General features: G+C 41.9%; 1 protein-coding gene across 1 annotated transcript; it reads left to right on the plus strand.

Annotated features, from left to right (window-relative positions):
• Nucleotides 1–88: 88 nt before the first annotated feature.
• Nucleotides 89–27,687, plus strand: cers2b (ceramide synthase 2b). Its single transcript, XM_085423062.1, has 11 exons — nucleotides 89–522; nucleotides 13,954–14,127; nucleotides 18,601–18,718; nucleotides 18,825–18,943; nucleotides 22,042–22,099; nucleotides 22,314–22,364; nucleotides 23,105–23,197; nucleotides 24,816–24,944; nucleotides 25,975–26,081; nucleotides 26,194–26,347; nucleotides 26,598–27,687. The coding sequence occupies exons 2-11, from the start codon at nucleotides 13,955–13,957 to the stop codon at nucleotides 26,751–26,753; spliced, it is 1,158 nt and encodes a 385-aa protein (XP_085279188.1). The 5' UTR covers nucleotides 89–522; nucleotide 13,954; the 3' UTR covers nucleotides 26,754–27,687.
• The last annotated feature ends 15 nt before the right edge of the window (nucleotides 27,688–27,702 follow it).

A 27,702-nucleotide genomic window follows, 5' to 3' on the forward strand; every position in this document is an offset into this window, starting at 1 on the left:
GAGTGTGTATGAGCCAAATGCTCTCTCATGTGCTTGGACGTCATCTGCGTCCCTCCCTCTCCGTTATTCCCTCACTCCTCCCTCTCTGTCTGCGCCTCTCAGTCCGCTCTCCTGCCGGCCCGACCCCATCCTCTGTCCGGCCACAAAGACCCCCGTCGACTCCCAGGACACACGAGGGGGGATTAGCTGGGACACGACGAGGGAGGGGGGGAAAAAACTACCTGAACACTGCTGGGAGAAAAGCCGCCGATATCGCATTGCAGCATCTCACACATTCTCCCCCATCTGTAGCTCCCCTTTCCTTCCCTTTTTTCGCACATTGTTCCCAATGGAAACATGTAAAAATCAGTAAGCTGCGCCCTTCTGAGCACAACCAGCGGGCTGGGCACACTCAACGGGACCGTTAGCTTTTTTTTTCCAGTGAGCTACGCGGGACCAGGAGAAAAAGACAAAAAACAACTGACAATTTTTGGTGGAAAGAAGATTTTTTCTTCTTCTTCACGGCGCGAGAAGGACACCAAAGTAAGTACCGTTTCACTTTCATGTCGGTGGTAGACGTTGGTCGTTTTGTGCGCCTGAGTGTTTGCGGGAGACGCACGCTCCGCATCTTCGCTCACCTCAGACGTCATTACGCACTCATGCAGGAATCGGGCAATTAAAAATAACAGGCCGCTTTCGGTCTCTTAACAAAAGAAAGAGAATAAAAACGCGGCGTAAGCTGGGTTCATATGTGATGGTTGATTATTCCTGCCAGTGGCTGTGTAATATGATGACACGAGGGCAGTCTGGCGCTTGAACGGTGGATCGCTAAAGTTTGCTAACTAGCCACATTATCACTGTAACTAACACACACACACACACACACACAAGTCACAGCCCCACTATACAAATATAGTTTTAAATAATATATATCGTTTTTTCTATGTTTAATAATCTCCGTTTCACCCTCTCCTTCAGGCAGTCTTTAATGTGGTTCACTTTGCAGTAGCTACATTAAAGCAAATCTGCAGAATGCTAAGTAAACATAAATACTAAAGCTTTAGAATGAGAGGAGGCAGCTGTAGCTGCCGTACGGGAAATAATTGTTTGTTTTGTTGATGTTACCACAATGACTCTTTCATACTCAGACGTGTAAATACGTGACAGCAGGCAAGTATGTATAATATATTGTCACAGTTATAATATCCAAGAAGTAGGTTAATTAGAGGAGTGCCATATGTGAGTCAGACCAATAAAACCAATTTGTACAACATTTTCCATTTAATGTAAAGAAGTCCACTCTGGAGATGTTTTTAGCACTTAGCCAATATAGACCCACATTTAATAAGTTGAAAGATACTGTATAAACAGAAACCCCCACTTTACTATATGCTTTAATGGCCAGATAATATAATATTTTGTTTCTTGCTAAATTGTTTTTTACATTTAATTAGCATTTTATTAACAAAACAAACCGTTGATAGAATGAGATGTCATTAAAGTCTTCTCATATTCAGTTCTTGTTTAGTTAACCACCATAGTGTATATATATGGCTTCACTGTAGGAGCCACTATTGTTTTATGTTTGCAGCTCCGGCTACCAGCTGGCACCTCTTGTGTTTACTGCTTATTTAGGTGTATGTATTTAAGGGACAGCAGCTACAGGTGCTGCCTGTTGCCAAGGCAAACATCTTTTTGACTGTGCTATCGTGTAACTATAACGTGTTGAGAAGATGTGCACTCAGTGGTACTTTAAATAGACACTACATTTACAGTTCTGTCACCTTATGAGGGGATAGAAGTACTTTTAACTTTACAGACTTTTACTCCCGTGCAGTGAAAATAAAATGAATAGTGGTCCAAAAGGGACCATTAAGTGGGATTTGCACTTCTACGTTAAATCTACACCATAACCTATGCTATAACCTGACATTTAACTCCCTAAAACTGGAACTAGATGGTTTGATATTGTTGTTTCTTCCTATGTATTTCTAACTACTTATTCTTTCACTGTCATTTCTTTTTGATGGTCTGAAAGATCAGTTTGAAGAGAGAAACCCTACTGCTAACTAGTGTTTTGGCTGGTGTGCACACCAGCACAATAGTGCATTCCAGAGCAGCTCCAACAAGCCCGACTTAACAATCCAAGATCAGTGACTGTAAGCAGTAAAAAAAACTGTAAAGCTTTAAAACAGTGTGGCAGCTGTTGTGTATTTGTGACTCGCTAAAAAAGCTGTATGCAGAACATTGAGAAGGCTCTATGTCTGAACATGCTGCAGCAGTGTTTTTAGAGTTACAGTGTGTAAAATCTCTCCACTAGATGTCAGTAGATTGCAGATTGCAGTCAACTACGTTATTTTTTCCAACAACTTCCAATTCATGTTGATAAATCTTGGTAAGGTAGGACAAATATCTCTGGCCACTGACTATCTGTAGTTAGTATAGGCTGTTAGTCTGCTGTTTACCTCAGCTTGTGTCCCCTTGTGTCTCCTCTTGTGTTTACTCTGGAGGAGGCTGTAAAAAATTTGTGAAAGGAGTCCAATAGTCAACGAGTCAGTGAAGCTTACTTGTATCTAATGATAGCGATACTGAGATGAGCTGTTGCATTATCCTGAACTTTTCTGAAGCCTCCGTGTCTGTTAGCTGCTGTTAGCCGGTGTTAGTGAAACTTTCTTCGAAGTAGCTCATTGTTGGACACTACGTGACTAACTCTTATGATGTGAGAATGTAATCAAAGTGTTTATTAAAGAGAAAGTTTCATTTTTATGACATTTGAGCCTAACAGTAGCTGGCATAACATTAACTTATAACCAGCTGTTGTTGTTCTTGTTTAGCTGGCTCATTGTCAGTTGTCTCGAGATGGGAGGGTGGCCGTATGTCTAATCTATGCATAAACTAATATAAATATATATATATATATATATATATATATATATATATATATATATATATATATATATATATATATATATATATATATATATATATATATATATATATATATATAACATAGATTGTTCAAACTGCTGCCTTCATGCAGGTGCTACGGAGTGGTGTTTACTAAAAACCAGCTGCCACAGACACAGTTTCTTGCCCCAGTTTGCCACTCTGATGAACACTGTGAAATCAGCCACTTTTATATCATTCTGGTCATATGCACGTTGTCTAGTTCTTTTCTCCGCTGTCTATGGTATACTATATATGGGGATGATCTCTAGCTATATGCATAAAATGTGATTGGGCGGAGCAGCGATGTCCATCACAGCCAATGTATTTGAGACGGAAGGGTAACATGGCCGCTTCCACAAAACGATATCTGCTTCTGTGTATTTTTAATGGATTAATTCTAAGTTTATGAGAATGATTAAATTTTTTGGAAGATTTAATTACACACATTTAATTTCGTTTAAGGTCATCTACTGATCGGAAGGTTCGTGGTTCGATCCCCGGCTCCCCCAATGTGCATGCCAAATATTCTTGGGCAAGATAGTAACCCACTAACCCCAAGTTGCTCTCCAGTGCATTCATTGGAGTATGAATGTGTGTGAGGTAGAAAGCACTTACAAAGCATAGGAGAAAGTGCTTGTGTGAATTGGTGAATGTGGCATGTTATATAAAGTGCTTTGAGTGCTCTGGGAGAGTAGAAAAGTGCTATATAAGAATCAGTCCATTTACCATTTACACTTATCAGTGTTTACACTAATTTACACTAATAATCAATTTACTTTTCTGATTTTATTAGTTGGAAGGCACTCAACTTGGGAGTGACATGACTCCCAGCTATTGCATTTGTGTCTATTTGCGCTGCCATTAGGATATGCTGAGTAAAGGATTGACTCTGATGATTTGCTTCCATGCAGTCCTCTAAAAAAAAAAACTGTGCCTAGTCTTTCAGGATTGACATTGTGCGTAGATGAAATGCTGATTGGTTGAAAAAGTGGGCTTGTAAAGGAAAAGGAGTGACAGTGGAGTTCACTAGGAAGAGGGAGAAACACCATCAAAGATCAAAAAAGCAGCATGAGCACCACAAACAGTGGCCGCACTGGACAGTTTTCATTATTTTTAATGCCTGGTTTCGCTTCCCCATAAAGAAGATCTTTGTCTATTATCTCCTTAGTGGGAGGAGCTAAACTAAAGGAACAACAACACCACAAACATGACCAAGCAAGAGTAGCCCTCAGACTAGGTGCAAAGCATGTAGATAGGGTCTGCAAATTTCTGTGTAGAACCAACATAGAGCTATGCCAGCCCCCCTTCCGGGTTATGATGATGTCACAATTACTGTGACCATAAGCGCTGCTTTAGATAGGCTGCTTCTAGCCTGTGCCACACTGTTGGTTGATGACCATCTGTAACTTTTTTGAAGGATTTCACACAGCAGTTAATTTAAATGATTAATCAGTCATCCAATTAATAACTGCTGTGCTGCTCTTACAGACTGAATTTTTGCATCCATCCAAGTTAAACATCACAGAAGTCCAACAGCAGAGAAAATAAAAGACAATGCAGTTTTTCATTAACCTCAGCCTAACCTGGACAGATAACAGCTGTCAGCTGTCAATGATTACCTCTTCTTCTTCCAAACTGTTCAATGAGTAATCAGTAATTCTGTTGTCTGTTTTTGAGCGTCCTATATGTCCAGAGGGCAAACCGCTTGGCCTCAGCGAGAGCGCTGTGCTTGCTCAAAGGGGCCGAATTGAACTGTGAGGAGAAGAAAATCAGTATGACGATGTCCCCACACCACCTGAACAAGCCTGTTCAAATCAGTCTGCTGCCTGATTGAACGGTCTCATCAATAATTCATCAGTGTCACAGATCAGTGTCGGTGGTACTAAAACCGAGCGACTTGTGATCTCTATCTAACACACAGACTGCGTGACAGTGATGAAACGTTGAGCTGTCCGTCTGTTTTAGGATGGTTTCGCATTTTCTTACACGTAAAAGATATAATTCACATTTATGCTTTTTTGTGTTTCTTTATTTGCTACGTCTAATAAAAATATCTATTTTAAAAAGCTATTTTTTTATCCAGTGTAAGGATGTGTAAAATGTGAACAATGTGTATGACTCACCCTGAAAACTCTCTGGCCCAGAATATCCAAAGCATGACCTGAGTTACAGCTAATGAACCATGTGCAGAAAGCATGTCAGCCTCCTGAACTGCCACTTCATCCCACAATGTGTGCATTCAGGTTTTCATGGTTTGTACTGCGATTCCTAATCCGTAGCTGTGACCTGGACCATAACACATAAACAGTGTATATAGGGAGGCTTGACATACTGTATTTAGTCCACGGCTGAAATGAAAGTATTTGAAGAGTTTGAGTTGCAAAAAAATTGTATGAATCCAACACTGCGCTACAATTAGGGGTTGATATTAGGGTTTGCCTGATTATCAGCCCAGCAGATTATGTGGCCTGATAATCTACTCTGGTCTCATAACAAAACACAAACTGTCTCGTGTTTATATGACAGTATGCCTTTGCAATTAATGTATTTTAATATGTCCGCAGCATCTATGCTGTCCACACTGTCTAGCAGGTTATGTGTCCCCTTGACAGCAAAGAAAACTGAGTTTTAAAAAAGGTGCCAGCCTTTGCATTTTATCCTGAACCACTATTTTTTTCCTAAACCTAACCAAGTAGTTTTGCTGGTAGAACATAACCAAGTGGTTTTTAATTCCTTAACCTAGAAATCTGTCATGTGCAGGGCTCAAAATGTGGACTTTTCTGCCCTTTTAAGTCTTCTTGCCAAAGCTTTGTTTCCAAAGGTCAGAAAAGACGTCAGGTCCGATTATTTCTCCAGTACTTGTAAGTGACGAGGCTTCCCTGGTTCTGGTTATTTGTTCTTGGTGGCTTATAAACCTGTTGGGAATGGACAAATGTAAATTATGCATAGCACAATAATAAAATCATCAATCAATTAATAATTAAGAGTGGTGAGTTTAAATTATGTGTGTATGAACACGAATCAGTACTTAAAACACCATATAGATGAAAAAACGTTGTGCCCAGAAATAGAAGATAATTAGATTAGATGTTGTGACTATGCCAAAGGGCAGGACAGAGGTGCAGTGGTGAGCAGTGTTTCTTCACAGCAAGAAGGTTCTGGGTTCAGACCTGCTGACCTTTCTGGGTTGAGTTTGCAGGATTTCTTTGTGGCTGTGTGGTTTTCTTCCGAAAATCCAAACACATCAATGTGAGCTTTGTTATTAGTTGACTGCATGCGTGAACTGTGACAGACTCGGGACCTTTTGCCTTTTGCCTATATCAGACCCTTAAAATCATAGATGATGTTTTCTTCAATATCTGTAGAGATAATTTTTTCAATATGGCTTAACACCGTCCCCACCAATGATGACGTATCATGCGATTATGAAAAAAATGTAACTTCATCCATCTGTCCATCTACATATATACATGGATAGATCTTCAGTGTAAAGTCAATATCAGATTTACAGCAGTCTAAATTTAGGAAATTCATTAAATAACTTAAACAGAGAATAAGCATTGAGCAAACACTTAGTGCCAAGTGACTGAGATGTAACTCAATATCCTTATCAAACCAGTTGTAATAAATCACCAGGCCCAGCAGTTTATGAGCCTTTAACTATGAAGTGACCAAGGTTTTTTTATCAACTAATGAGTGGGATAGTTTATATTTTACACGTTATTACTTTATCATACGTAAACTGTTTTGTTTATCAGTGATAGATATTGTATAACCTGTTTATATTCTAATTACAAATTTCTAACATTTTTATGTTAAAAAAGTTTAAAACTAATCCTGCGAAAAAGATTTATTTAGTGAATCCTTGTGTGTTTCCTTTAACAAAAACACAGTATTTGTGTGAGTAATACCAGGAAAAAATACATGCTAAACTTTAAAGTATGTTGGAATGAATTGTGTACTGCAGTATGCTGTATATAAATATAGATGAACTGGTGATACTTTGATCAGCAACGTATTATAATAAGCTACTATTTCATCCTTTTTTTTTTTTACTTCCATATGGTTGTTTAAAATAAAAACAGCCACTTTTTTTTAAAGATATATAATATTTAAAATATACTATATGGGCAAAAGTACTGGGCCACCAACACATTACAGCGACAGGAGCTGCTTAGCCAGGGAAACCCATGTCTTGAAGCTCCTGGCGTTCAGTTTTTGTGCTGATGTTAATGTCAGTGGAGGTTTCAATTCCACAGTTATTGAGTCTGCAGTTTGTTAGTGATTTTTACTCACTTGGCGACCCCTCTCTGTAACTTTATGTGGTCTTCCACTTTGTGGTTGAATTCCTGTAGTTACTAAACACTTCCACTTTTCAATAAAACTATTTACAGCTACTGGTGGAAAATCTAGGAAGGAAGAAATTTCACAAACTGCCTTTTTACAACAGTGACATCCTGTTAAGTACCACACTTGAATTTAGTTTAGCTTTTCAGAACAACCCATGTTTAAAAAAATGTCCAACAGCAGAACTCCAGTCTTTTCAATTTTGCTAGAATTACCTTCAGTGTACCATTCTTTCTGGTTTCCAATAGTAGTTTTTATAGCTTATCGTGTGAGTGATCCATTCATTCACTTCATAGTTAAAGGCTTAGTTTTATTTATATAGTGCCAAATCCCAACAACAGTTGCCTCAATGTGCTTTATTTTGTTAAATCCCCCCAAGAGCAGTGGGGGAAGGAAACAGTGGGAAGGAAAACCCCCCTTTTAACAGGAAGAAACCTCCGGTAAAACCGAGCTCAGGGAGGGGCGACCATCTGCCACGACAGGTGTGGGGTGAGGGGAGGAAGACCTGAAAGCTGAAGGCTCTGCCTCCCATTCTACTTTTAAATACTCCAAGAACTGTCTGAGACTGAAGTGCTTTAATGGGGTGATACGATACTATGAGGTCTTTAAGATAAGAGGAGGCCTGATTATTCAAGACTTTTAAATTTGATTTTGGATTTTCATTTGCTGTTGAATGTGTCATGTGTGGATGGATATGAGTAAATGAATGGTTGTACAATCATAGGTGGCTTGGTACAAGTGACTCACAGTTAGAGCACATCACTACTGTCTTGTGACTTATGTTCCTCTGGCTGACTCAGCCCTCCACCATCCAGAAAAGGCTGACTGTAAATCTCCATGAGATGTTCTTAATCTGTGGAGATGAATGGGAAATCTGGAGTGCTTCCTTTGTGTGGTGGCAGCATGTTTACATTCCCCAAACTTTCCTGTACTCTGTACCAGGAACCAGTGAGTGTCTGTGTAGGTTTTTGCTAAAATTTCTGAGAAACTACATCACTTGTTTGAAAACCCAGGATCCAGGAAAATATAAAAAGAAACAGCAGTGACAGCTGGTGAACTGAGAGAGCTGTTGATAATCACCAAACATGCTTGTACTGTACATTCATTGTCAGAAAAACAGAAGGAAAGGGACATACACAGACAACTTCCTTTTCCCTCCCCTGCCAGAGGCTTCCTTTATTTTTATTGGACCATTAAAATGGTCAGAGTCTGATCATGTGACCCAGTGAGCCAATAGCATGAAGGGTTAGGAAAGCTGTGGGGGGGAAAGTGCTTTAACATGCTGAATTCACTGCATGAACTCAACAAGTCACCCTAAAAATACCCTCTGGGATCCTAAGCTGAACTCACCACATACTGCTACAATAATGAGAAATTAAAAGAACTTTGTTCCCCCCTTTGTTTGCTTTTGTGTGTATGTGTTTGGTGAACTAATCACAGCGGACACACTCATAAACAGTGTTTAGTCATTTTTAATTATAGGAAATCACATATTTATACAGGGGAATAAGTGCCATCTGCTCTTTTGGCCATCCGTAGTGATGCTCAGAAGCTCATTTAGTTATCGGATTTCAATGAGATTACACCGTTGTTGTTGTTGTTGTTTTTATATAATGGAGCCGGACATGCATGCAAAAACCCTGCTCAGCGAAGCTCTTAAGATCTGGCAGCGCACTCTGGGAGAAGTGAGATGTAGGGCTACCGAAGTGGAAGAGCTGGCAAAGTGACCAGGAAAAATATGTCACCCTTCCCATCCACCACTACCTGTGTTAAAAGAAGGGGGGTGGTGGGGTGCGAGAAGGGGCAGCCCAATGCTCAGTCAGCCGTGCTCCTGCAACAGGAAACTGGGGCCATGACTAACACGACATGATGAGGAAAATAACTGAAGCACTCAACCATGAGACGTAGCCAACAGTGTCAGTGAGCTGCCGTTTACATGAAGTGAAGCTGAATTTCTTGAACTAGTTATGAAGTTAAACATAAAAGATCATTTATGGCTTTTCTGTTGCAGATGAAAAAATCTAAATAATCAGGAAAATTGTGGAATCATGAAACTAAAGAAACTTGTCTTTATTTAAGAGAAGACTTGAACTTAATTATAATCCAAATGGAAAAACTGAATAAATTAATAATTAACTGAGCTAAAACTCCCACGGTCTGTCTGGGAGTGAATCTGGAGTTTTATTGAGGGGCAACAGGAAAGGGAAAGGATGTGCTGAATAGCAAAAAAAAAAGGAGAAGGAGTCTTGCAACACAGAAAGTGGCACAATGTTTGTTTTAGTAATTGATAATAGCTGAAATTATAACTGTAGTGGTGTTTTCATTTTCCCAAAGTCTGTGTGATTAAGTGGAATAATTATGAGCTTATCAGCTGCTACTTTTGGCTGCTCCTAAAGCCTGTGACTATGGGAGAAATACCTGCAGGTGAGCAACAGAGGTAACTACCAATGAAAGCAAAGAATACTGTTGATTGGCATATGATCTGCTCGTTAAATACGTGAAAGTCATTCTACATCAAGGGCCACATACTGCCCACTTTCTTAAGTGGGTCAGATCAGTGAAAGTGGAAAATATGTGCCCACATTTTCCAAACCTGTCAAGTGGGCGGATTTGGCGTCTTTGCCGACTCAATTCTGGGCTTTATGTTTGACACCCCTATATTAGAGTGTTACCTGGGCAACCAGAGGTTTGGCTGTCCGTTGACGACAAGCTAGCAGCTTCGAGCAAATCGCTTCCAGTGTGTTTATTTCGATCCCAATTACAAATCGATTTGTGTCTCCTCCTGGGGTCAAACTAGGAATCTTTCACGTGTTTAAATATGTAAACAACTTCTAATCAGTCTGATGAGTTCAGTACACCAATAAAAGGCCAGTAGAGGAAGGAGATCAGTCAAACAGTACACTTCTTCTTTATATGACAAATGCTGGATTAATAATAGATAATCAGTAATAGAAAAACTGCATACTTTCCAGTTTCCATCTGTTGGTCAGGAGAAACAAGTAATGTTTAGATGTCCCCTTTGTATCCATTTAATGGGTGTTTTCCACATTATAAGGGTGTAACTTAAAGAAAAGGCGCTTATTTATTTCTCAGAGAAACTCTTTTTCTGCTCTGATATTAAAGTATTTCATGTGAGCTCTTATCAGAAACGTTAAAACCAAACACAGCTCCAAACACAGATAAGGACATGCTAAAAAATTTATGAACCGCACAGTTGTTTTACTGCTTCTGCTTCTCTTTCTGTAAAACTCTATCAAAATTGATGGCTAAGTAGGGTTTAGGCTGTAAATTTTAAAGATAGTCATGACAAGGAGGCATTACACATGGTTTTGGCTCTCTAAGCTAAGGAGGGAATCCTTTTCAAATAACTGGCTGGGAGCAGCAGGGTGGGGATGGGAGTGGGGATGAAGTGGTTACGAGGTTTTGGCATTCACAGCTGCAGTTGTTGGGAGGGGAGTTACTGTAGATCTGCAGGGGGACACCGGAGATAGAGTGCTTTGGGGCGCCCCCGCTGCTCAGCACTTACGACTGACTCATGACTCACGTCCCACAGATATTCATTCAAACCTCTTTACACTCTCTCTTTCTGCCACTCCCTGAACTTTGCATCAGAAATATTCAGCTATGTACTGTCTGAGGAGAAAGTGCTGCCCTCGACTAAGCACATGTGGAGGGAGAGATTTGCTTAGTTGTTGCTCTGCCTTTTCCTCTCCTGTGAGGGCCTCTTGACTTCTATGCATGTTGTATTTGCTCTGTTATATGCATGGTAAGAAACACACAGGAAGGCTTCCGCATAGGGGGAAATCATCCAATTCTCCAAATTATGTATCCGATTACAGTTGTCCTCCTATATACATAGCCAGGGATGTATAGTGGGTGCGTGTATAGCCAGTCTATAGACCACATAAGGGCAAAATATGGCCTGAGGGCTGGGAGAGGCTCACAAACCATCTCAGTCCAGCCCATGACATCCTCAAGGGAAAACAAGAAAAAACCCCCCCAAATCATTAAGAGCCAGCATTATACTAAGAAATGAGAGTCCTGCAACTCAGACATGTTTTCACTGATGTAAGATAATGTAAGTGTTCTAATAGCACTTTAATTTTATGTTAGTTACGGGTGAGGTGCTTGGCCATTGAGGATGGGTTGGAGTAGAGGTGTTGCTCCTTCACACTGAAAGGAGCAAGTTGAGGTGATATTCACAATCTCTAACTAGAATGCCTTGTTGATGACATGATTCAGACATGTCAGGCTGGGAGGAGACCCCAGCAAGAGCTCAAAATGCCGCTGACATCCTGAAATATGTACAAAAGCAGCCACACCACCAGCTCATCATCGCTTGATGTCAACATTTTCCACAAAAACACAGCATGTTCGGTTTGTAAATTTGTTACACGATAAGTTCAAACCTGGGAAATTCTGATTTTCATGTCGCTTTTTTACAACACTCAAACTCTGATAGGTGCATCAGGGGTTAAGCATCTACCTGAGGATACTTCACAGTGCAGATTGGAGGAATCAAGCCACCTAACTTCTGATTGGCAGGCCCCTGATAATTGCCACCCATATAACAATAATTAAAAAAGACTAGAAGTAACAGTGGAACTAATAAAAACGAAACTTTTTGAAACAGTAAAAACTGAACTGAGACAAATAAACCCACTCTCGAAATTGACTCAAACTAAACTGGAAGAAACAAAGAAAGATTCAAAATGAAATAAAAATTACAAATGATGAAAAATTACAAAACTTTTTAGCTCAGTTATTCAGAGTTTACCTCTTTGCTTGCTCATCCCTGCTTATGGATACAGATTTTAGGAAGAACAATATCACTGTACTTGAAAGAGATGCTCATTTATGAAAGATCAACATTCCTACTCTCACTAGTAGTGAGATATAGGAGAAATGCTCTGTTATTAAAGCTCTTGGAACTTTAATAATAGAGAAGTGATCATATTTTAACGTAACAAATTTATTAGTAAAATGTGCAGAAATTACTCTACTGCAGCTGTTCATGAGGGAATCTCCCACATCAGCAGATATTTCCTTCAAAATGACTCAGAAAGGCATATTTTTAGAAAACGTATTTACTTTTAAATGAGCAACAGAAGTAGCAGCATGCTCCTTTAGTCTCTGTTGGGTCCGTTTGGGTTGTTGTTTTTTTACATCTTAAACCAAATTACTTTTAAAGGGATTTTAGTTTAAAAGATAATTGATAAAAATAAAATCATGAAAGCTCAGCTGAAGCTGCAGCTTGCTCCTAACATGTTAAATATTTTTTGTAGGATGGTCATATCCTCAGTCAGAACATCTTTAAGTGGTAACATTCTGATAAAGCAAACCTCCTAAAAGTTTTTCTGTTCGGCTCATGGAAACAAATACGCACAAACACTGTAAACAACCTGTTGTTTTCTCAGCCAGCGTCATGTCTACATTCGGTTGTATTCTCTTTTTTCACTGGGCTGTTTTCTTTAGAGTAACGCATTGAACTAGAGCAGGGCGATATGACCAAAAATATTTATCACGATATACATTTGAAAATTTACAATAACGATATAACTGACGATATAATTGACACTAGACAAAATACTTTACAACTCCACAACTTTATTAGTGCAAGAAACCCCATCAATGTATTTTCACTTAAACAAGCAGCTGTTTTTTATGTGCATTACAGTTATATAAAAATTTAACAGTGCAAATGCAAATTCCTTGCTGACAGTTTAACCATTTCCAGTGGAAATTGGCCGACATATCCTCAGCATAACCATGTATAATATCCACAAAACTTAAAAAGAGGTTATACACACACAATACGGTAATATTATGTTGAAGCACAGTACGTATCACTCCGCGAGGCGCCTGCCTACGATAGCCGTAATGCTCCGACAATCCATCAAGCGGTGCGGGTTCGTAGCTTAGCAAAGTCCCACTAAAACATTTGACAGATTTTCGAGGGCCGTGTACATAAAATCATTTCGAGGTCAGTAAACACAACCAGAATTCATACATAAGGCGCACGGGATTATAACTGTCGATTTTCAGAAAAATCAAAGGATTGATTTTAAGTGTGCCGTATTTTCCGAAAAACACGGTAATAACGACGGCCCGCTAGCATGCTCTACCAAAAATAGTGCTTTGTTGTGTATCTGACGGACGAAAGCCAAACCAGTTCCACACCACTGTAGTTGCAGCATTTTTACAAACCAATTCTGATTCATCCGTTTCATTCAACGATCCACTTTCGCCCTTCTCATTCTGCGTCGCCGCCATGCTTTTTCCACCATGTGTGTATGAAAACAAAGGCACTGCGCATGCCCATATTCTATCGCGATATTTCATTTTCTTATTGTTGCCCAACATTATACCGGTATTACCGTGAACGGTATGATATGGCCCAGCCCTACATTGAACATACTGTAGGAGCCGTGGTTAAAACTGGCTCCACTGCCCAGCAGCTTCTCTTCAAATAGATTTCCACCAGGATTGTGATGGGATATTATTTCAAAAATATAGGTGTGACCTGCGAGTTTTAGCAACCATCCAGCTGTCTTTTCTTCACCTATTTTTACACCAACAAACTTTAGGGTTTGCGGGTCTAAATGATAGCTATTGTATTGTAGCTTGGGTTACACGCTGTTTGAAAGTGTTGACTCCGTTTGTGTCCGTGTGCTTCAGGATGTTGTCGGAGCTCAGTGAGTGGTTCTGGCAGGAGCGGCGGTGGTTTCCGGAGGGCCTGGGCTGGGCTGACCTGGAGGATCGGGATGGACGAGTGTACGCCAAGGCCCGCGACTTGTGGGTGGCGCTGCCCATTGCCCTCATATTCCTCATTATCCGTCAGATCTTTGAAAGGTCGATCCATTTTTCACTCTGTCTTATTCTATCTCAGACATTTACCTTTAATGCGTTTATGCATTTCTTTATGTCTTTAATCTCTCCTGACTTTGTATTCAGTTAGTTTATGCTTTTTTCCCCTCAGTAGTTACTTAATCCTTCTTTTGTTGTGCCCAGATCTATGATGAATAAATTCCCATTGTTTCTTCAGCTGTTATTGTTTTCCACATAAGTGTGCAAACAGCGTTCCTGTTTCCAGGAGCTAATCAGCGTTCATCTGTGTTTCCCTGCTAATGCCAGGAGACTCTGTTCCTCATTGTTTTTCATGTCTACCTCCTATTCAGCCACAGAACTGTCAGAATATACAATAAAAGAAACAGTGTAATCAAGTAAACACATTTAAAAATATATATATAATAATAATGGATACTTTATTGATCCCCATGGGGAAATTACTTGTTTTTCTCTGCATTTGACCCATTCACTCTGTGAAGCAGTGGGCAGCCCACTAAGCAGGCGCCCGGGGAGCAGTGTGTAGGGACGGTACCTTGCTCAGGGGTACCTCAGGGTAGCCGTTAAGTGGATTCGAACCGCCGACCTTCTGATCATGGGGCGACCACTTTACCTACTGAGCTATCCCTGCCCCATATATATATATATATATATATATATATATATATATATATATATATATATATATATATATATATATATATATATATATATATATATATATATATATATATATATATATATATATATATATATATATATATATATATATATATATATATATATATATATATATATATATATATATATATATATATATATATATATATATATATATATATATATATATATATATATATAGAGCAGCTGGATAGCGTAGTGGTTAGACTACACGCCTTTGGAACAGAGGATCGCAAGTTCGATTCCTGCCTGGGGCATCTGTATCCAGTAAGGGTCCTAAGGCTAGACCCCCTATGCTAAGCAAGCCTACCGCAGACATGAGCGAGACAGATAAATATGAAGGCATGCCGGCTCGGACGTCGCCCGGATCAACAAGGTCCGCGTCAGGTGTTGAGGAACCAGGGCACCCTGACGAAAAGTGGGCTACTGGAACAAGAAGGCATCGGTGGGCAAGAGACGAAAACAGGGCGTTGTTGGAATGCTACTATGCAAGTAACCCCGGCGGAAGGGGCTACATGAATAGGATGAGGGACCTATGGATTCTTCGATACCCAACATCCACAATGACGGCGAAACAACTAGTAGCTCAGTGTTCCAACATTCGAAAGAAGGGACTGCTCTCACAGCTAGAGATTGACGAGGTACAACACGAATGCTACGGCAAGGAGGAGTCAGGACGCCAGGTCAGGGGGGAGATATCATCACCCCCACCCGAGATTGGGTACATAGCCCCAAGTGCGATAGGAGAAGGATCGTTGAGTGCGAGAGGAACTGACCTGAAAAATAGGATCATGGCCAAGCTTGAAACCTGGATCCCGCGTAGCCGGTTACCAAGATTACGTGAAGTTCCCTCAGAAGGTCTGCTAGATGATGTTAATGCAGCACTACGGACAATACCTACAACCACGATTACCGACACTAACAAGCTGATCTACAATACGGCAACAGTGATCAGTGAGATGCTTGGCTACAAGTTGAACAGCGACAAGGGGCAGTACCCTCCATGGAGAAGGAGGCTAGAGGGCAAGATCAAAGTAGCACGGAGGGAGGTTAGCCAACTAACGGAGTTGCAGCAAGGTGCGACAAATAAGGTGCCTAAGAAATACAGCAAGCTGTCCATACCTGAGGCCTTGGAAACTGCCAAGCAAAGACTCACAGCCTTGGCCAGCCGCTTGAGGAGGTACACCAGAGAGATAGAAGGCAGGAGAATAAACCAGCTGTTCTCCACAGAACCAGCAAGGGAACAATAAGAGAACAGCACCACCAAGGCTGGAGACGGAGCAATACTGGAAGAGCATATGGGAGAAGGATGCAACCCATAACGGCAATGCTCAGTGGCTAGAGGATCTGAGGGCTGACCACAGCGACCTCCCTGAACAGGGTCCAGTAACCATCACAGTGGCAGATATCCAAGAAAGGGTCTCCAGTATGAAGAGTTGGACAGCACCAGGGCCCGACATGGTTCACGCCTACTGGCTGAAGAAGCTGACTGCACTCCACGAGCGTCTGGCAGCACAAATGAACCAGCTGCTAGTTAACGAGAGACACCCGGAATGGCTAACTGAAGGCCGGACGGTCCTGATCCCCAAGGACCCCCAGAAGGGACCGGTCCCCTCCAACTACCGACCAATAACCTGCCTCAGTACTACATGGAAGCTCCTGTCAGGCATCATATCGGCTAAGATGAACAGGCACATGGGTCAATACATGAGCGGGACACAGAAAGGAATTGGCAAGAATACCAGAGGCGCAAAACACCAGCTACTGGTAGACAGAACAATCAGCCGAGACTGCAAGACCAGACTGACCAACCTGTGCACTGCCTGGATTGATTACAAGAAGGCCTATGACTCAATGCCCCACAGCTGGATACTGGAATGCCTAGAATTGTACAAGATCAATGGGACCCTAAGAGCCTTCATCAGGAACTCAATGGGGATGTGGCGTACAACACTAGAGGCCAACTCCAAGCCCATAGCACAAGTCACCATCAAGTGCGGGATCTACCAAGGAGATGCTCTGTCCCCACTGCTGTTCTGCATAGGCCTGAACCCCCTCAGTGAGATCATTAACAAGACTGGCTACGGATACCGACTACGGAACGGAGCAGTTGTCAGCCACCTCCTGTACATGGATGACATCAAGCTGTATGCCAAGAGTGAACGAGACATCGATTCACTGATCCACACTACCAGGCTATACAGCAATGACATTGGAATGTCGTTCGGACTGGAGAAGTGTAGTCGGATGGTAACAAAGAGAGGGAAGGTAGTCAGAACTGAGGGGATTGAACTACCAGAAGGCAACATTGCAGACATAGAGGACAGTTACAAGTACTTGGGGATCCCACAGGCGAATGGGAACCATGAAGAGGCCGCTAGAAAAGCTGCAACCACCAAGTACCTGCAGAGGGTCAGGCAAGTCCTGAGGAGTCAGCTGAATGGTAAGAACAAGATCCGGGCCATCAACACGTACGCCCTGCCCGTGATCAGGTACCCTGCTGGGGTAATAGGCTGGCCAAAGGAGGAGATAGAAGCCACTGACATAAAGACAAGAAAGCTCCTTACCATGCATGGAGGGTTTCACCCCAAATCCAGCACCCTGAGGCTGTACGCTAAGCGGAAGGAAGGGGGCCGGGGACTGGTGAGTGTCAGCACCACAGTCCAGGATGAGACAACGAACATCCAAGAATACATTAGGAAGATGGCCCCAACTGACCGAGTGCTCAGTGAATACCTCAGGCAGCAGAAACCCAAGAAAGAGGAGGGAGACGAGGAACCATCATGGAAGGACAGGCCCCTGCACGGTATGTACCACCGGCAGATAGAGGAGGTGGCTGATATCCAGAAATCCTACCAGTGGCTGGACAAAGCTGGACTGAAAGACAGCACAGAGGCACTAATCATGGCAGCACAAGAACAAGCTCTGAGCACAAGATCCATAGAGGCTGGGGTCTATCACACCAGGCAAGACCCCAGGTGCAGGCTGTGTAAAGATGCCCCAGAGACAATCCAGCACATAACAGCAGGGTGCAAGATGCTAGCAGGCAAGGCATACATGGAACGCCATAACCAAGTGGCCGGCATAGTGTACAGGAACATCTGTGCCGAGTATAACCTGGAAGTCCCGAGGTCAAAATGGGAGATGCCCCCAAGGGTGGTGGAGAATGACCGAGCTAAGATCCTGTGGGACTTCCAGATACAGACGGACAAAATGGTGGTGGCTAACCAACCGGACATAGTGGTGGTAGACAAACAGAAGCAGACGGCCGTAGTGATCGATGTAGCGGTTCCGAATGACAGCAATATCAGGAAGAAGGAACACGAGAAGCTGGAGAAATACCAAGGGCTCAGAGAAGAGCTCGAGAGGATGTGGAGGGTGAAGGTAACGGTGGTCCCCGTGGTAATCGGAGCACTAGGTGCGGTGACTCCCAAGCTAGGCGAGTGGCTCCAGCAGATCCCAGGAACAACATCGGAGATCTCTGTCCAGAAGAGCGCAGTCCTGGGAACAGCTAAGATACTGCGCAGGACCCTCAAGCTCCCAGGCCTCTGGTAGAGGACCCGAGCTTGAAGGATAAACCGCCCGCAGGGGCGTGCTGGGTGTTTTTTTTTTTTATATATATATATATATATATATATATGTATATATATATATATATATATGTGTGTGTGTGTGTGTGTGTGTGTGTGTGTGTGTATATATAATAGCTTGAATATCGGATTATATAATATTTAATAATCACACCTATGCTTCCTTTCTTTGTCACTGTTTTTTAATCCCAACATGTCACAATTGCAGGATGGTGGCCACGCCTCTGGCCTCGCTGCTCGGGGTTGAAGACACGGTGCGGCTCAAGGTCCCACACAACCCCACACTGGAGTCCTACTACTGTAACATTACCAAAAACCCCACACAGGTAGATACCTCTGGCCTTCTATTGCAACATCACAAAGGCTCTAATGCAGCTCTCGACTGAATCACTGGGAAAATAATCAAATCTGACCTCTTTGTGCTGTTCTCAGTCTTCAGTAGCAAGTCTTTGCAAGAAGACTGGCTACTCAGAAAGACAAGTGCAGCGATGGTTCAGGAGACGAAGGAACCAGGACAGACCGAGTCTGCTCAAAAAGTTTCGCGAGGCCAGGTATGCATCCGTGCTCTTCTAAACATATATGACTGCTGTAGAGTCCAGAGAGTGTTCCTCTGGCAATATGAGCACATTTCTGAGGGCAAACGTAGCCCTCTATTTCTGCACTCATTGCAATGTTGCCCCTGCTCTCCACACGCACACACTCACACATCCAACCATGCTTATTAGCACAGGGCCTTTGCAGCTGGGGCTCTGTCACCACTGTTGGTTATTTTTATTTGTAAGCCAACATTTACTGTAACAGAAGCCGAGTTAAACCAACAGCCTGATTACAAGGCTATTGAGGCCAGCTACTACCAGCTGACAGGATTCACAGATACGTACAGTACAATAGACAGCAGATAACATGATACCGATACTAGTACTGACAGCATGCAGATATACTGTCCACTGATATGGATGCAGAGAAATCCTATGGTTATATTATCCCATGTGTCCTGTTTGTAAGTCTTTCATGATCTGTTGGCTTGGGTGTTGTTTATGTTTGATGCAGATCTGTGAAAGCTTTTAACTCAAAAGATCAGTTTACCATTTTTACCCAGAAAACGGTGGACACGCTGTGTACAGTGGATGAAAAAGTCACTGTAATAAAGAGTGAGACAGAAATACAGTTTGTACCCACCACAGGGTCTCTGTAGCTTCTCTGGAGCCTCTGATTGCATCACTCATGAGATGGAGTTGTAGGGGAAGTATTACAGCTTTGTTTTTTCCTACAAAGCTCAAAAGACATGACATTTTTCAGTGCACGCTCACCCTGGAAACCCTTTACAAACCCGGTTCTCTCACACCCTTTATTTCCGTCAGTTCTTGGTAAAGACATAAATGACATTAATGATGGCACTTCCTGCAGAGATGTTGCTGATAAATATGAAAATTACAAAACTGTAAGTGTAAAATCAGGAGGCTCCAATATTAGGGCTGTGCGATATGACCAAAATCTCATATCCCGATATAAGAATTCTATCGTCCAGATAACAATATAAATCACAAAAATGTAACATTTTCTGTAAATTCTGTGAATCTCGGGAAGCTCGTGTTGCGTGAAGTGTTTCCAGCTGCGCGTCATGTAGCTGGAGTCGAGTGTTTTAACCGATGCATGAAACTATACATTTTTAGACATAAGTTGCCGCTGCCGTTTTCTTTATGAGTATTTATTACACGGCGTGCTGCTGGGAAAAGCCTGTTCTAACGTTTATTTTTTAGCACCTGGCGGCTCTTTTTTTAAATTCTCATCCGTAAATAATCTGCTCTTTCACGTGATTCAGTTTATTTTGAAAAGTCTCAACAGGATCTTGAGCTTTATTGTGAAAGGTTTATGTGGAACATAAACAAGCAGACACGCGATGCTGTTACCGTCGTTGTTGCTAACCACAACGCATAAAAACAGGCGCTTGTCCGTCAGTAGTGTGATTATATAAAATATAAGAGAAAGAGAGAAGTTTAAGAAATTAATATAGCCACTACAGTGACCATCAAAACGATGAAAAAATATTGGCGTAAACAGTTTATTTTGCGACACCACGAAACAAACGACAGCGTAAAATGAAACGATAGACGTTTTTATATCGTCATGCGATATATATCGTTATATCGAACAGCCCTAACCGATATGTTTGCCAAGTATTCGGATGGGTTGAAGTTGAACCTGTTTGTTCCCTGAAGAAACTCATTTGTTTCATTACATTTGCATTACTTAGCCGTACGTCATGCGTTAGCAACATAAAGCTTAAGCTGTAGTCAAAGTCTCTTCCACTCAAATCTTTAATGAAGTCACACGCATGATCTGTATTTTACTGTTTAAGTATTAGCTCAAAGAAACAATAGAACACCTGCCTGAAGCCGCTGGAAATGGAGTCTGCAGTGCTTTAAGCCTGACTGCTCATCAGCATTTTTGTTACTTGTTTCAAAATCAGGCTTTGGCTGCTTGGCTGGAGTCACCATACACTCAGCTTTAACCTCACTCTTTCTTTGCCGCTTTAGCTTTGGTTTAGCTTATTGCACATGTTTTCAGGAGTTGATGTCACGTTAAGAGCAGTTGTTTCTGGGCGGGCTGTGCTTTACACTTTAGCGGCACATTTTTGTCCTTTGGTGCCAGAAAAATGAAAATAATAGTTTTCTGTATCCCACCTCCCTTCACATGAACTGAAGTGATCTGATTTAAGTGGAAGTGCAGAAAACAGCATGTTTTATGATTTTTTTTCTTTGTGTCTGCCTATCACACACATCATTAAAGAGCTTTTGTAACACAAATTCGATTAGTAACTGTGATGTGATGCTGAATTTGTGTGTGTCACAACAGCTTTAAGTGGGCTAAATGCTCAAAAATAGCTTAAAATAGCTTTTGAAGTGATTTTGTTTTCCTGGTACACATGATGGGAAAAATAACTACAAAAACCAAACAAATAAAGCAAATAATATTTATTGTCAGGTATGGGCCAAGCATTTACATTATTTCAGCCAATTTACAGTGATGTGTGTGCATATGTGATGTGTGGGTGTGTATGTGTGGGTGTGTGCAGGCGTGCATGTGACTGCATGCTTGTCGCTCTCTGGTCATGGTGTGTCTTTCACTATGCGGGCTACAGCGTAAAGGCATTTTTCTTGTGAATCGATGTATTGTGGATGTGCACACAACAGGCTTTCTGTATCTCTCCCTTATTCCCCCCACTGGGGTATCTCCCACACTCCCACTCCTTCTCTGTATCTGTGTCTCTGCTGCAGCGTTTTCTGTAGCGTCTTCTCATTACACCTGTATGAGCAGTGACAATGACTTATCACTGTCTCCAGTACAGGGTGTTGTCTAGTGGCTCTCATTGTCTGTTATCACATATTTGACTGTGTCTGTGTCTCTGTGTGTGCATTTGTGTGTTCCCGCGTGTGTGTGTTGTGTTTGACATTATCAGCAGATTTTCCAGGCAGTTCACGCAGCCTGGCATCTCTTTTTAACTTGTGTGTTTGTGACTGTAAGCGAGAATTTGTGTGTGTGTGTGAGTGAGATGCATTTATGTGTCTGCTGGTAGAAAATGTGCCTACTGTCTTTCCTCATTGACTGAGTAGAAAGTGTGTTTGTATGTGTGTGTGTTCTCTTGCAGTTGGAGATTTACCTTTTACCTTCTTGCTTTCATTGCTGGCCTGGCCGCCCTCATCGATGTGAGTACTGCCATGTTAACCTCGACCACTCCTCTTCCTCCTCTCATGCTTTTATGTATATTCATGACCTGTCCAGCCTTTTCCTTTGCCGTGATAACCTCACCTCTCGCGCTGTCAGAGGGGGAAGCATTGACTCATCCTTGTGCTGAGTCAGTTGTTATAAATACACCTGTCGTGTTTTGCTGTCTCATTCCCATCCTGCATGTCCTTCCAGAAACCTTGGCTGTATGACCTGAAGGAGATGTGGCAAGGCTTTCCTGTGCTGGTACGTCTCTAGAATCACTAAGTACAATAAATGCACTGCGTATCTGTTCATTAAATTAAGCTCCAGAACAAAAAGGTCCTGGAAGGTAATAAAGTTTCTCCCTGCCTGTCCTGAAATGATGGAAGCAACATGTCTAGAGTGGCTTTTCTTCGTTTCGGTTTCACTTTAGATTTGATTAGTTATAGTGTTAGTTTTAGTGTCTTTAATGGGTGACATTTGTCAAGGTCAGATTTAAGGACTTTAAAGCAGGTGTTTTAACATAAACACTTCTCTCACAGTCTCACTGACGATCCCAGACTCTGTGAATATCTGTGCCAAAAGATCCTCAGGCTTTTTATTTTGGTTTAGTAAACTATACTCCCTCGGTTGGGATGCGTGACACATATAGATTCAGCTGATACTGGATTGGAGCCTCTTTTGTCTTTAGAATTGCCTTAATTTTTCTTAGCCTGAATTCACCAAGATGCTGGAGGCATTCCTCAGAGATTTTGGTCTATATTGACATAATATCTTCACACAGTTGCTGTGACAATCATGCAGCTTGGATGTGTTAACTGGCACTCTCTGAAGTTAAACCAGACATTAGTCATTTTTAAATTTACACCAAAATCAATTTCATCAGAGAACATTTAGAAGGTTAATCTGTAATATAGGAAAAAGTACAGCCCCACTTCGCAGTAGTGATTTGCACAAACTGTTATATTGACTTTAAAATTAACGATCTGTATCCTCCCCTTCAGACTCTCTTGCCGTCCCAATATTGGTACTATATGATTGAACTGGGTTTCTATGGATCTCTACTCTTCAGCGTTGCCTCTGATGTCAAACGCAAAGTAAGTGAATTTATCTCAAGAACACAAAGATTTTCTTTATTTAGGAGTACAAAGGATTTGAACAGGAAAAGGAGGAAAAGACATTTGTCTTTCCTCCCAACCATTCATCCATCAATTTTTTGCTGTTTGTCCAGTCTGGATGACAGAGTCAGCAGCCTAAGCAGAGATATCCAGACCGTTTGCCCCCCAGCCACCTCCTCCAGTTCTTCCAGTGGAGCACAAAGACATTGCTAAGCGAGCCAAGGTTTGCCCTGGAGCCCCCTCCAGGTGGGACATGACCAGAATACCTCACATAGATGGTGCCCAGGAGGTATCCTATTCAGATGGAACCACCTCAACTGGCGCTTTTCAGTATGGGGGAGTAGCGACTGTTCTTTGAGCTCCTTACCCTACCTTTAAGGGAGAGCCCAGCCACCCTTCGGAGGGAGCTCATTCTCATTATTTTGGTCACTACCCAGAGGTCGTGACCATTGGTGACTGACTAGTAAATACACAGCTTCGTGTTCATGTTCAGCTCCTTCTGCTGTGTACAGCATTCGCACATCACTGCAATCTCCTGCACCACTCTTCCCTCACTTGTGAACAAGACCCTGATACACTTAAACTCCTCTATCTGAGGCAGTAACTCAGTCCTGTCCTGGAGTGGGTGCTCCACGCTTTTCCAATTGAGAACTTTGGGAACACATCAGACTTTGAAGTGCTAATTCTCATCCCATATGCTTCACACTCACGCTCAAACATTCCTCCAGAATCCTAAGGTTGACTGACAGACAGACTCTCCTCTGTCAGTTAGTCTGTTAGTTTAGTGGAGTGTGACTCCCCTGAAGTTGGAACACTCTCCATGAGACTAAGTCATACTGAACCCAGCTAAGCCCTATGATCTAAGGGCTAAGGGTGAGCCCATCGACCAGTCCTGCCTCCGGGGCTCCAGTAACCCCAATGCAGGTGAGGTAATGTGGCTCCATAAGCGTCTTGTGAATCACACTTGGCCTGAACTTTCACCTAGAACCAATTTGCCTTGGCAGACCCTACTGGGGACAAATTTTGACAACGTGGCATTTAGGATTATTAGGGCAGACAAACCCCTTTACCATGATAAGGTGGTGGTTCAAGGAGAGGGGGCATGCAAAATGAGTATGTCATTTGTGCAGACACAGCCACTATTGAATCTGTGTGGATATAGCATCATAATTCTGCACACAAGGCTGACAAAGAGTCTTTCGTCACTCTTCTCTGATCAGTTTCACATCTGGCATGGACTGTGAGTGGACATTAGGCTGCTGTGACACGTGTGTGTGTGTTTCAGTGTGCCTTTGTGTGACATGTGTGCGTGTGTATTGTGCGCCTTTGAGTGTGTTTGGCTTGGACTTTGCTCAGCCTGGTCAGCTGAGCACAGTGGGGTAAAAACTTTTGCCAAACTCTTTCACAGTGTGTTTCAGCAGCACAAAGTCTAACCCAGATAATGTTAAGCTGGATGTACTTGCATTCTCATGTACCTGGTTAAAAAATAGTGCACGGTTATATATATATGTGTTCTGTTTCATGTACACGGCATTAATTCAAAAGCATCTTTACCCCCCCCCACCACCACCACCACCATCTATCTCCCCCTCTCCAGGACTTCAAGGAGCAGATAGTTCACCATGTAGCAACAATCCTCCTCATCAGCTTCTCCTGGTGTGTTAACTACATCCGTTGTGGAACTCTCATCATGCTGGTGCACGACTCCTCCGATTACCTCCTCGAGGTAAAGCCTCACCTCATTTTATACACTGATGGAAAGCACGTGCCCAAAATCAACTAACCTGTAGCTCGACATATATTTACATCCTGTCATCCTGGAGATATTTTACTCCGTGAGGTGTGAGAACTGTGTTTGAATGTTGCACAGTTTGCACTGATGTCATTTATCCCTACCACCACTAAGCAGGATGTTTTGGCCTTTGAGTATTCTGATGTTTTTACACTGATCACATACTGCCCCCTGTGGAGGAAAGTGCAATTTAAGTATTATTTGTGGGATATAAACACTTTAGACTTTCATTAATTAGCATGGTTTTTATCAGGTAATAGAAATATTTGTAACCTGTTGCTTTTTTTTCTTTTTCTGTTTTTTTATTCGGGTCATTCCCTTAAGCATTAAATGTATTTTAGTTTGTCAAAGGACCATAAATAGCAGGAATGTGATACTGACTCTTTGCCAAAGACTGTATAAGTGGTGAACATAGATGCCATGAAGTCACCCACTGTTAGCAAAGTCCAGTTAAAAGTTAGGAAGATTTTATCTGAGTGTTTGCCAGACGCAACGAGCGAGGGGTGGAGCTTACTGTGAAAATGGGGGACAAAGCACACAAATCATTAGCCAATAATCTGACACATAATTTATAAAATGAACTTCATGCTTTATTCAGCATGGTTTGAAGTTACTGGCCGAGACCATAAAACCACCAGAAAAGTGTCACTGAGGTCACAGAGGAAGAAATCTGAAGACCAGAAGTCTTTTTGTAATCACAGGATCGCCCCCTGCTGGCCTTTAAAGAGAATGCGTGTTTAAAGCGCTTTCACTTTAGCCTCTGAATCTTTTACAGATGCATTGGCTAAGTTCCTCCTTTATACCACGAATACTCTTTGGTTTTATTACATGCGGGTCATTCATGCAGTCAAGCCCAAGAGGACCCATTTACAAACAGAAGAAGCTATGAATGAAGTTTAAATGCTTTTTTTCCCCCAGAAACTTTCCCCTTTTGATAATTTATTTTTATCTTTTCCACTAACAGTCTGCAAAGATGTTCAACTATGCTGGGTGGAGAAATGCCTGTAACTACATTTTCATTGTATTTGCTGCAGTCTTCATTGTCACCCGCCTTGTTATCTTCCCCTTCTGGTAAGCACACACACATACATATACACAGATTTGAGACAGTCATTTTGACTGCTGCAGTATACCACTGTTTGTCGTGCTTCACTCTCCTTAATCCTCGCCGTTTCTCTTGCAGGATTATTTACTGCACGTGGGTGTATCCAGTCACCATCTATAAGCCATTCTTCGGCTACTACTTTTTCAATGGGCTGCTGATGACTCTGCAGTGTCTACATATCTTCTGGGCCATTCTCATTATACGCATAGCAATCCGATTCCTCACCAACAATGTAAGCAAACCAAAAGAGATCAATTAGGTCAAACAGGAAAAACTAAATAATGCTGCAAAACATTTATTTCTGTGAGTCAAATTTGCACATACTCTCTTCTGAAAAGCTGCAAATCAAAAATGAATAAGGCGTTTGAAAGTCTGAGTTTGTTCTGACACTCTGCAGAGCTCCAGGAGAGCATGAGCAGGAGGTCTCCCCGATTAATGATGATGTTTATATATTTTCATGAGCTTTTCCTCGTGTTCTTCAGGAAAAAGTGGATGATGAAAGAAGCGACAAAGATGAAACAGACGAATCAGAAGAGGAGGGCGACGAGGAGGCAGGAGAGAAAAAGCATATGAAGAAAAATGGCCCGGTGCAGAATGGTCACACAGTCCACAACAACAACCACCGCAAGAGGCAGTGAAATTAAAGTCACGGGATGGAGAAACATGAGAAGGACTTATATCCCTCAGTAGAGGAGCAGGAGGGAGGGACCAGTGATTCCCTAAAACCCAGAACAGCGGGTATCTGAGGAAATTTGGCACTGTTACTTTTACACAACACACATTCATGTTTTTTTAGAGGGCACAGAGATCCAGCAGATGACATACACTACATTAAGTGGCACGGCTCTTCGCTTTGTCATCAGAGGAAAAAAATGTATCACTGCCTTTTGTTTGATGTTAGTCCCAAACGTTTTCAATGAGACGGGGAAGAAAAAATGGAGAAGAGCAAAGTTTGGAGAAGACAGATGAGGGGGCGGAGGAGGTGATGCTGCTTCTACTTTAGCTTTCATGTTCTGACTGTGTGCCTTAGAGCCAGCTGACGGCTACGAAAAAGCCATTTTAAAGCCTTCTGCTTTGAAATTGAGTTGCTTTATTCTTTGTTTGCTTTTTACTAACAGAACAAAACAACTGAAAGTGGGTTATGTGAAGGTGACACAATAGGGCATTTATTTCCCTAGGTTTCTGTCTATGCAACTATCCGTTCAGCTATTGCAATGTCTTTGCACAAAAGTACAGAGTCTCTCATATAAAGTAATAACCTGCAGTAGGACTGTGCTCCTCTGCTCTCCGGTGTGGTTTGTGCCATTTGTAAAGTGTTCTGGTTTGAGTTTAGTAATCAGCAAGATTTTTTTTTAAAGGGGGGGCCTATCGTGCTGGTCCATATTTTCTGTCATAAACTTTTAATAATGGATGTTCACATTAAACATTAAACAAGTTTCAGATAATGAGGTCTGTGCATGTGCAGGCATTCCCTGTGAGCCAAAAGCTCAGACTTTGCGTTACTCTAAATGCTCTATTTCAGGTAGTTTTTTCTACCCCTGCATCTGTGTGATGTCACAAAGAGAGGCTATCCCTAATATGGTAATC

This window comes from Rhamphochromis longiceps, linkage group LG11 (assembly GCF_057381845.1).
Source record: "Rhamphochromis longiceps isolate RC_006_pf linkage group LG11, R_longiceps_female_GT1.1, whole genome shotgun sequence".
In the NCBI taxonomy this organism is placed as follows: Eukaryota; Metazoa; Chordata; class Actinopteri; order Cichliformes; family Cichlidae; genus Rhamphochromis; species Rhamphochromis longiceps.

Coding starts and splice junctions, on each gene's coding strand:
- cers2b (XM_085423062.1), top strand. CDS start 13,955: ATGTTGTCGGAGCTCAGTGAGTGGTTCTGGCAGGAGCGGCGGTGGTTT. Junction 14,128..18,600: donor ATCCGTCAGATCTTTGAAAG/GTCGATCCATTT, acceptor TCACAATTGCAG/GATGGTGGCCACGCCTCTGG. Junction 18,719..18,824: donor TTACCAAAAACCCCACACAG/GTAGATACCTCT, acceptor TGCTGTTCTCAG/TCTTCAGTAGCAAGTCTTTG.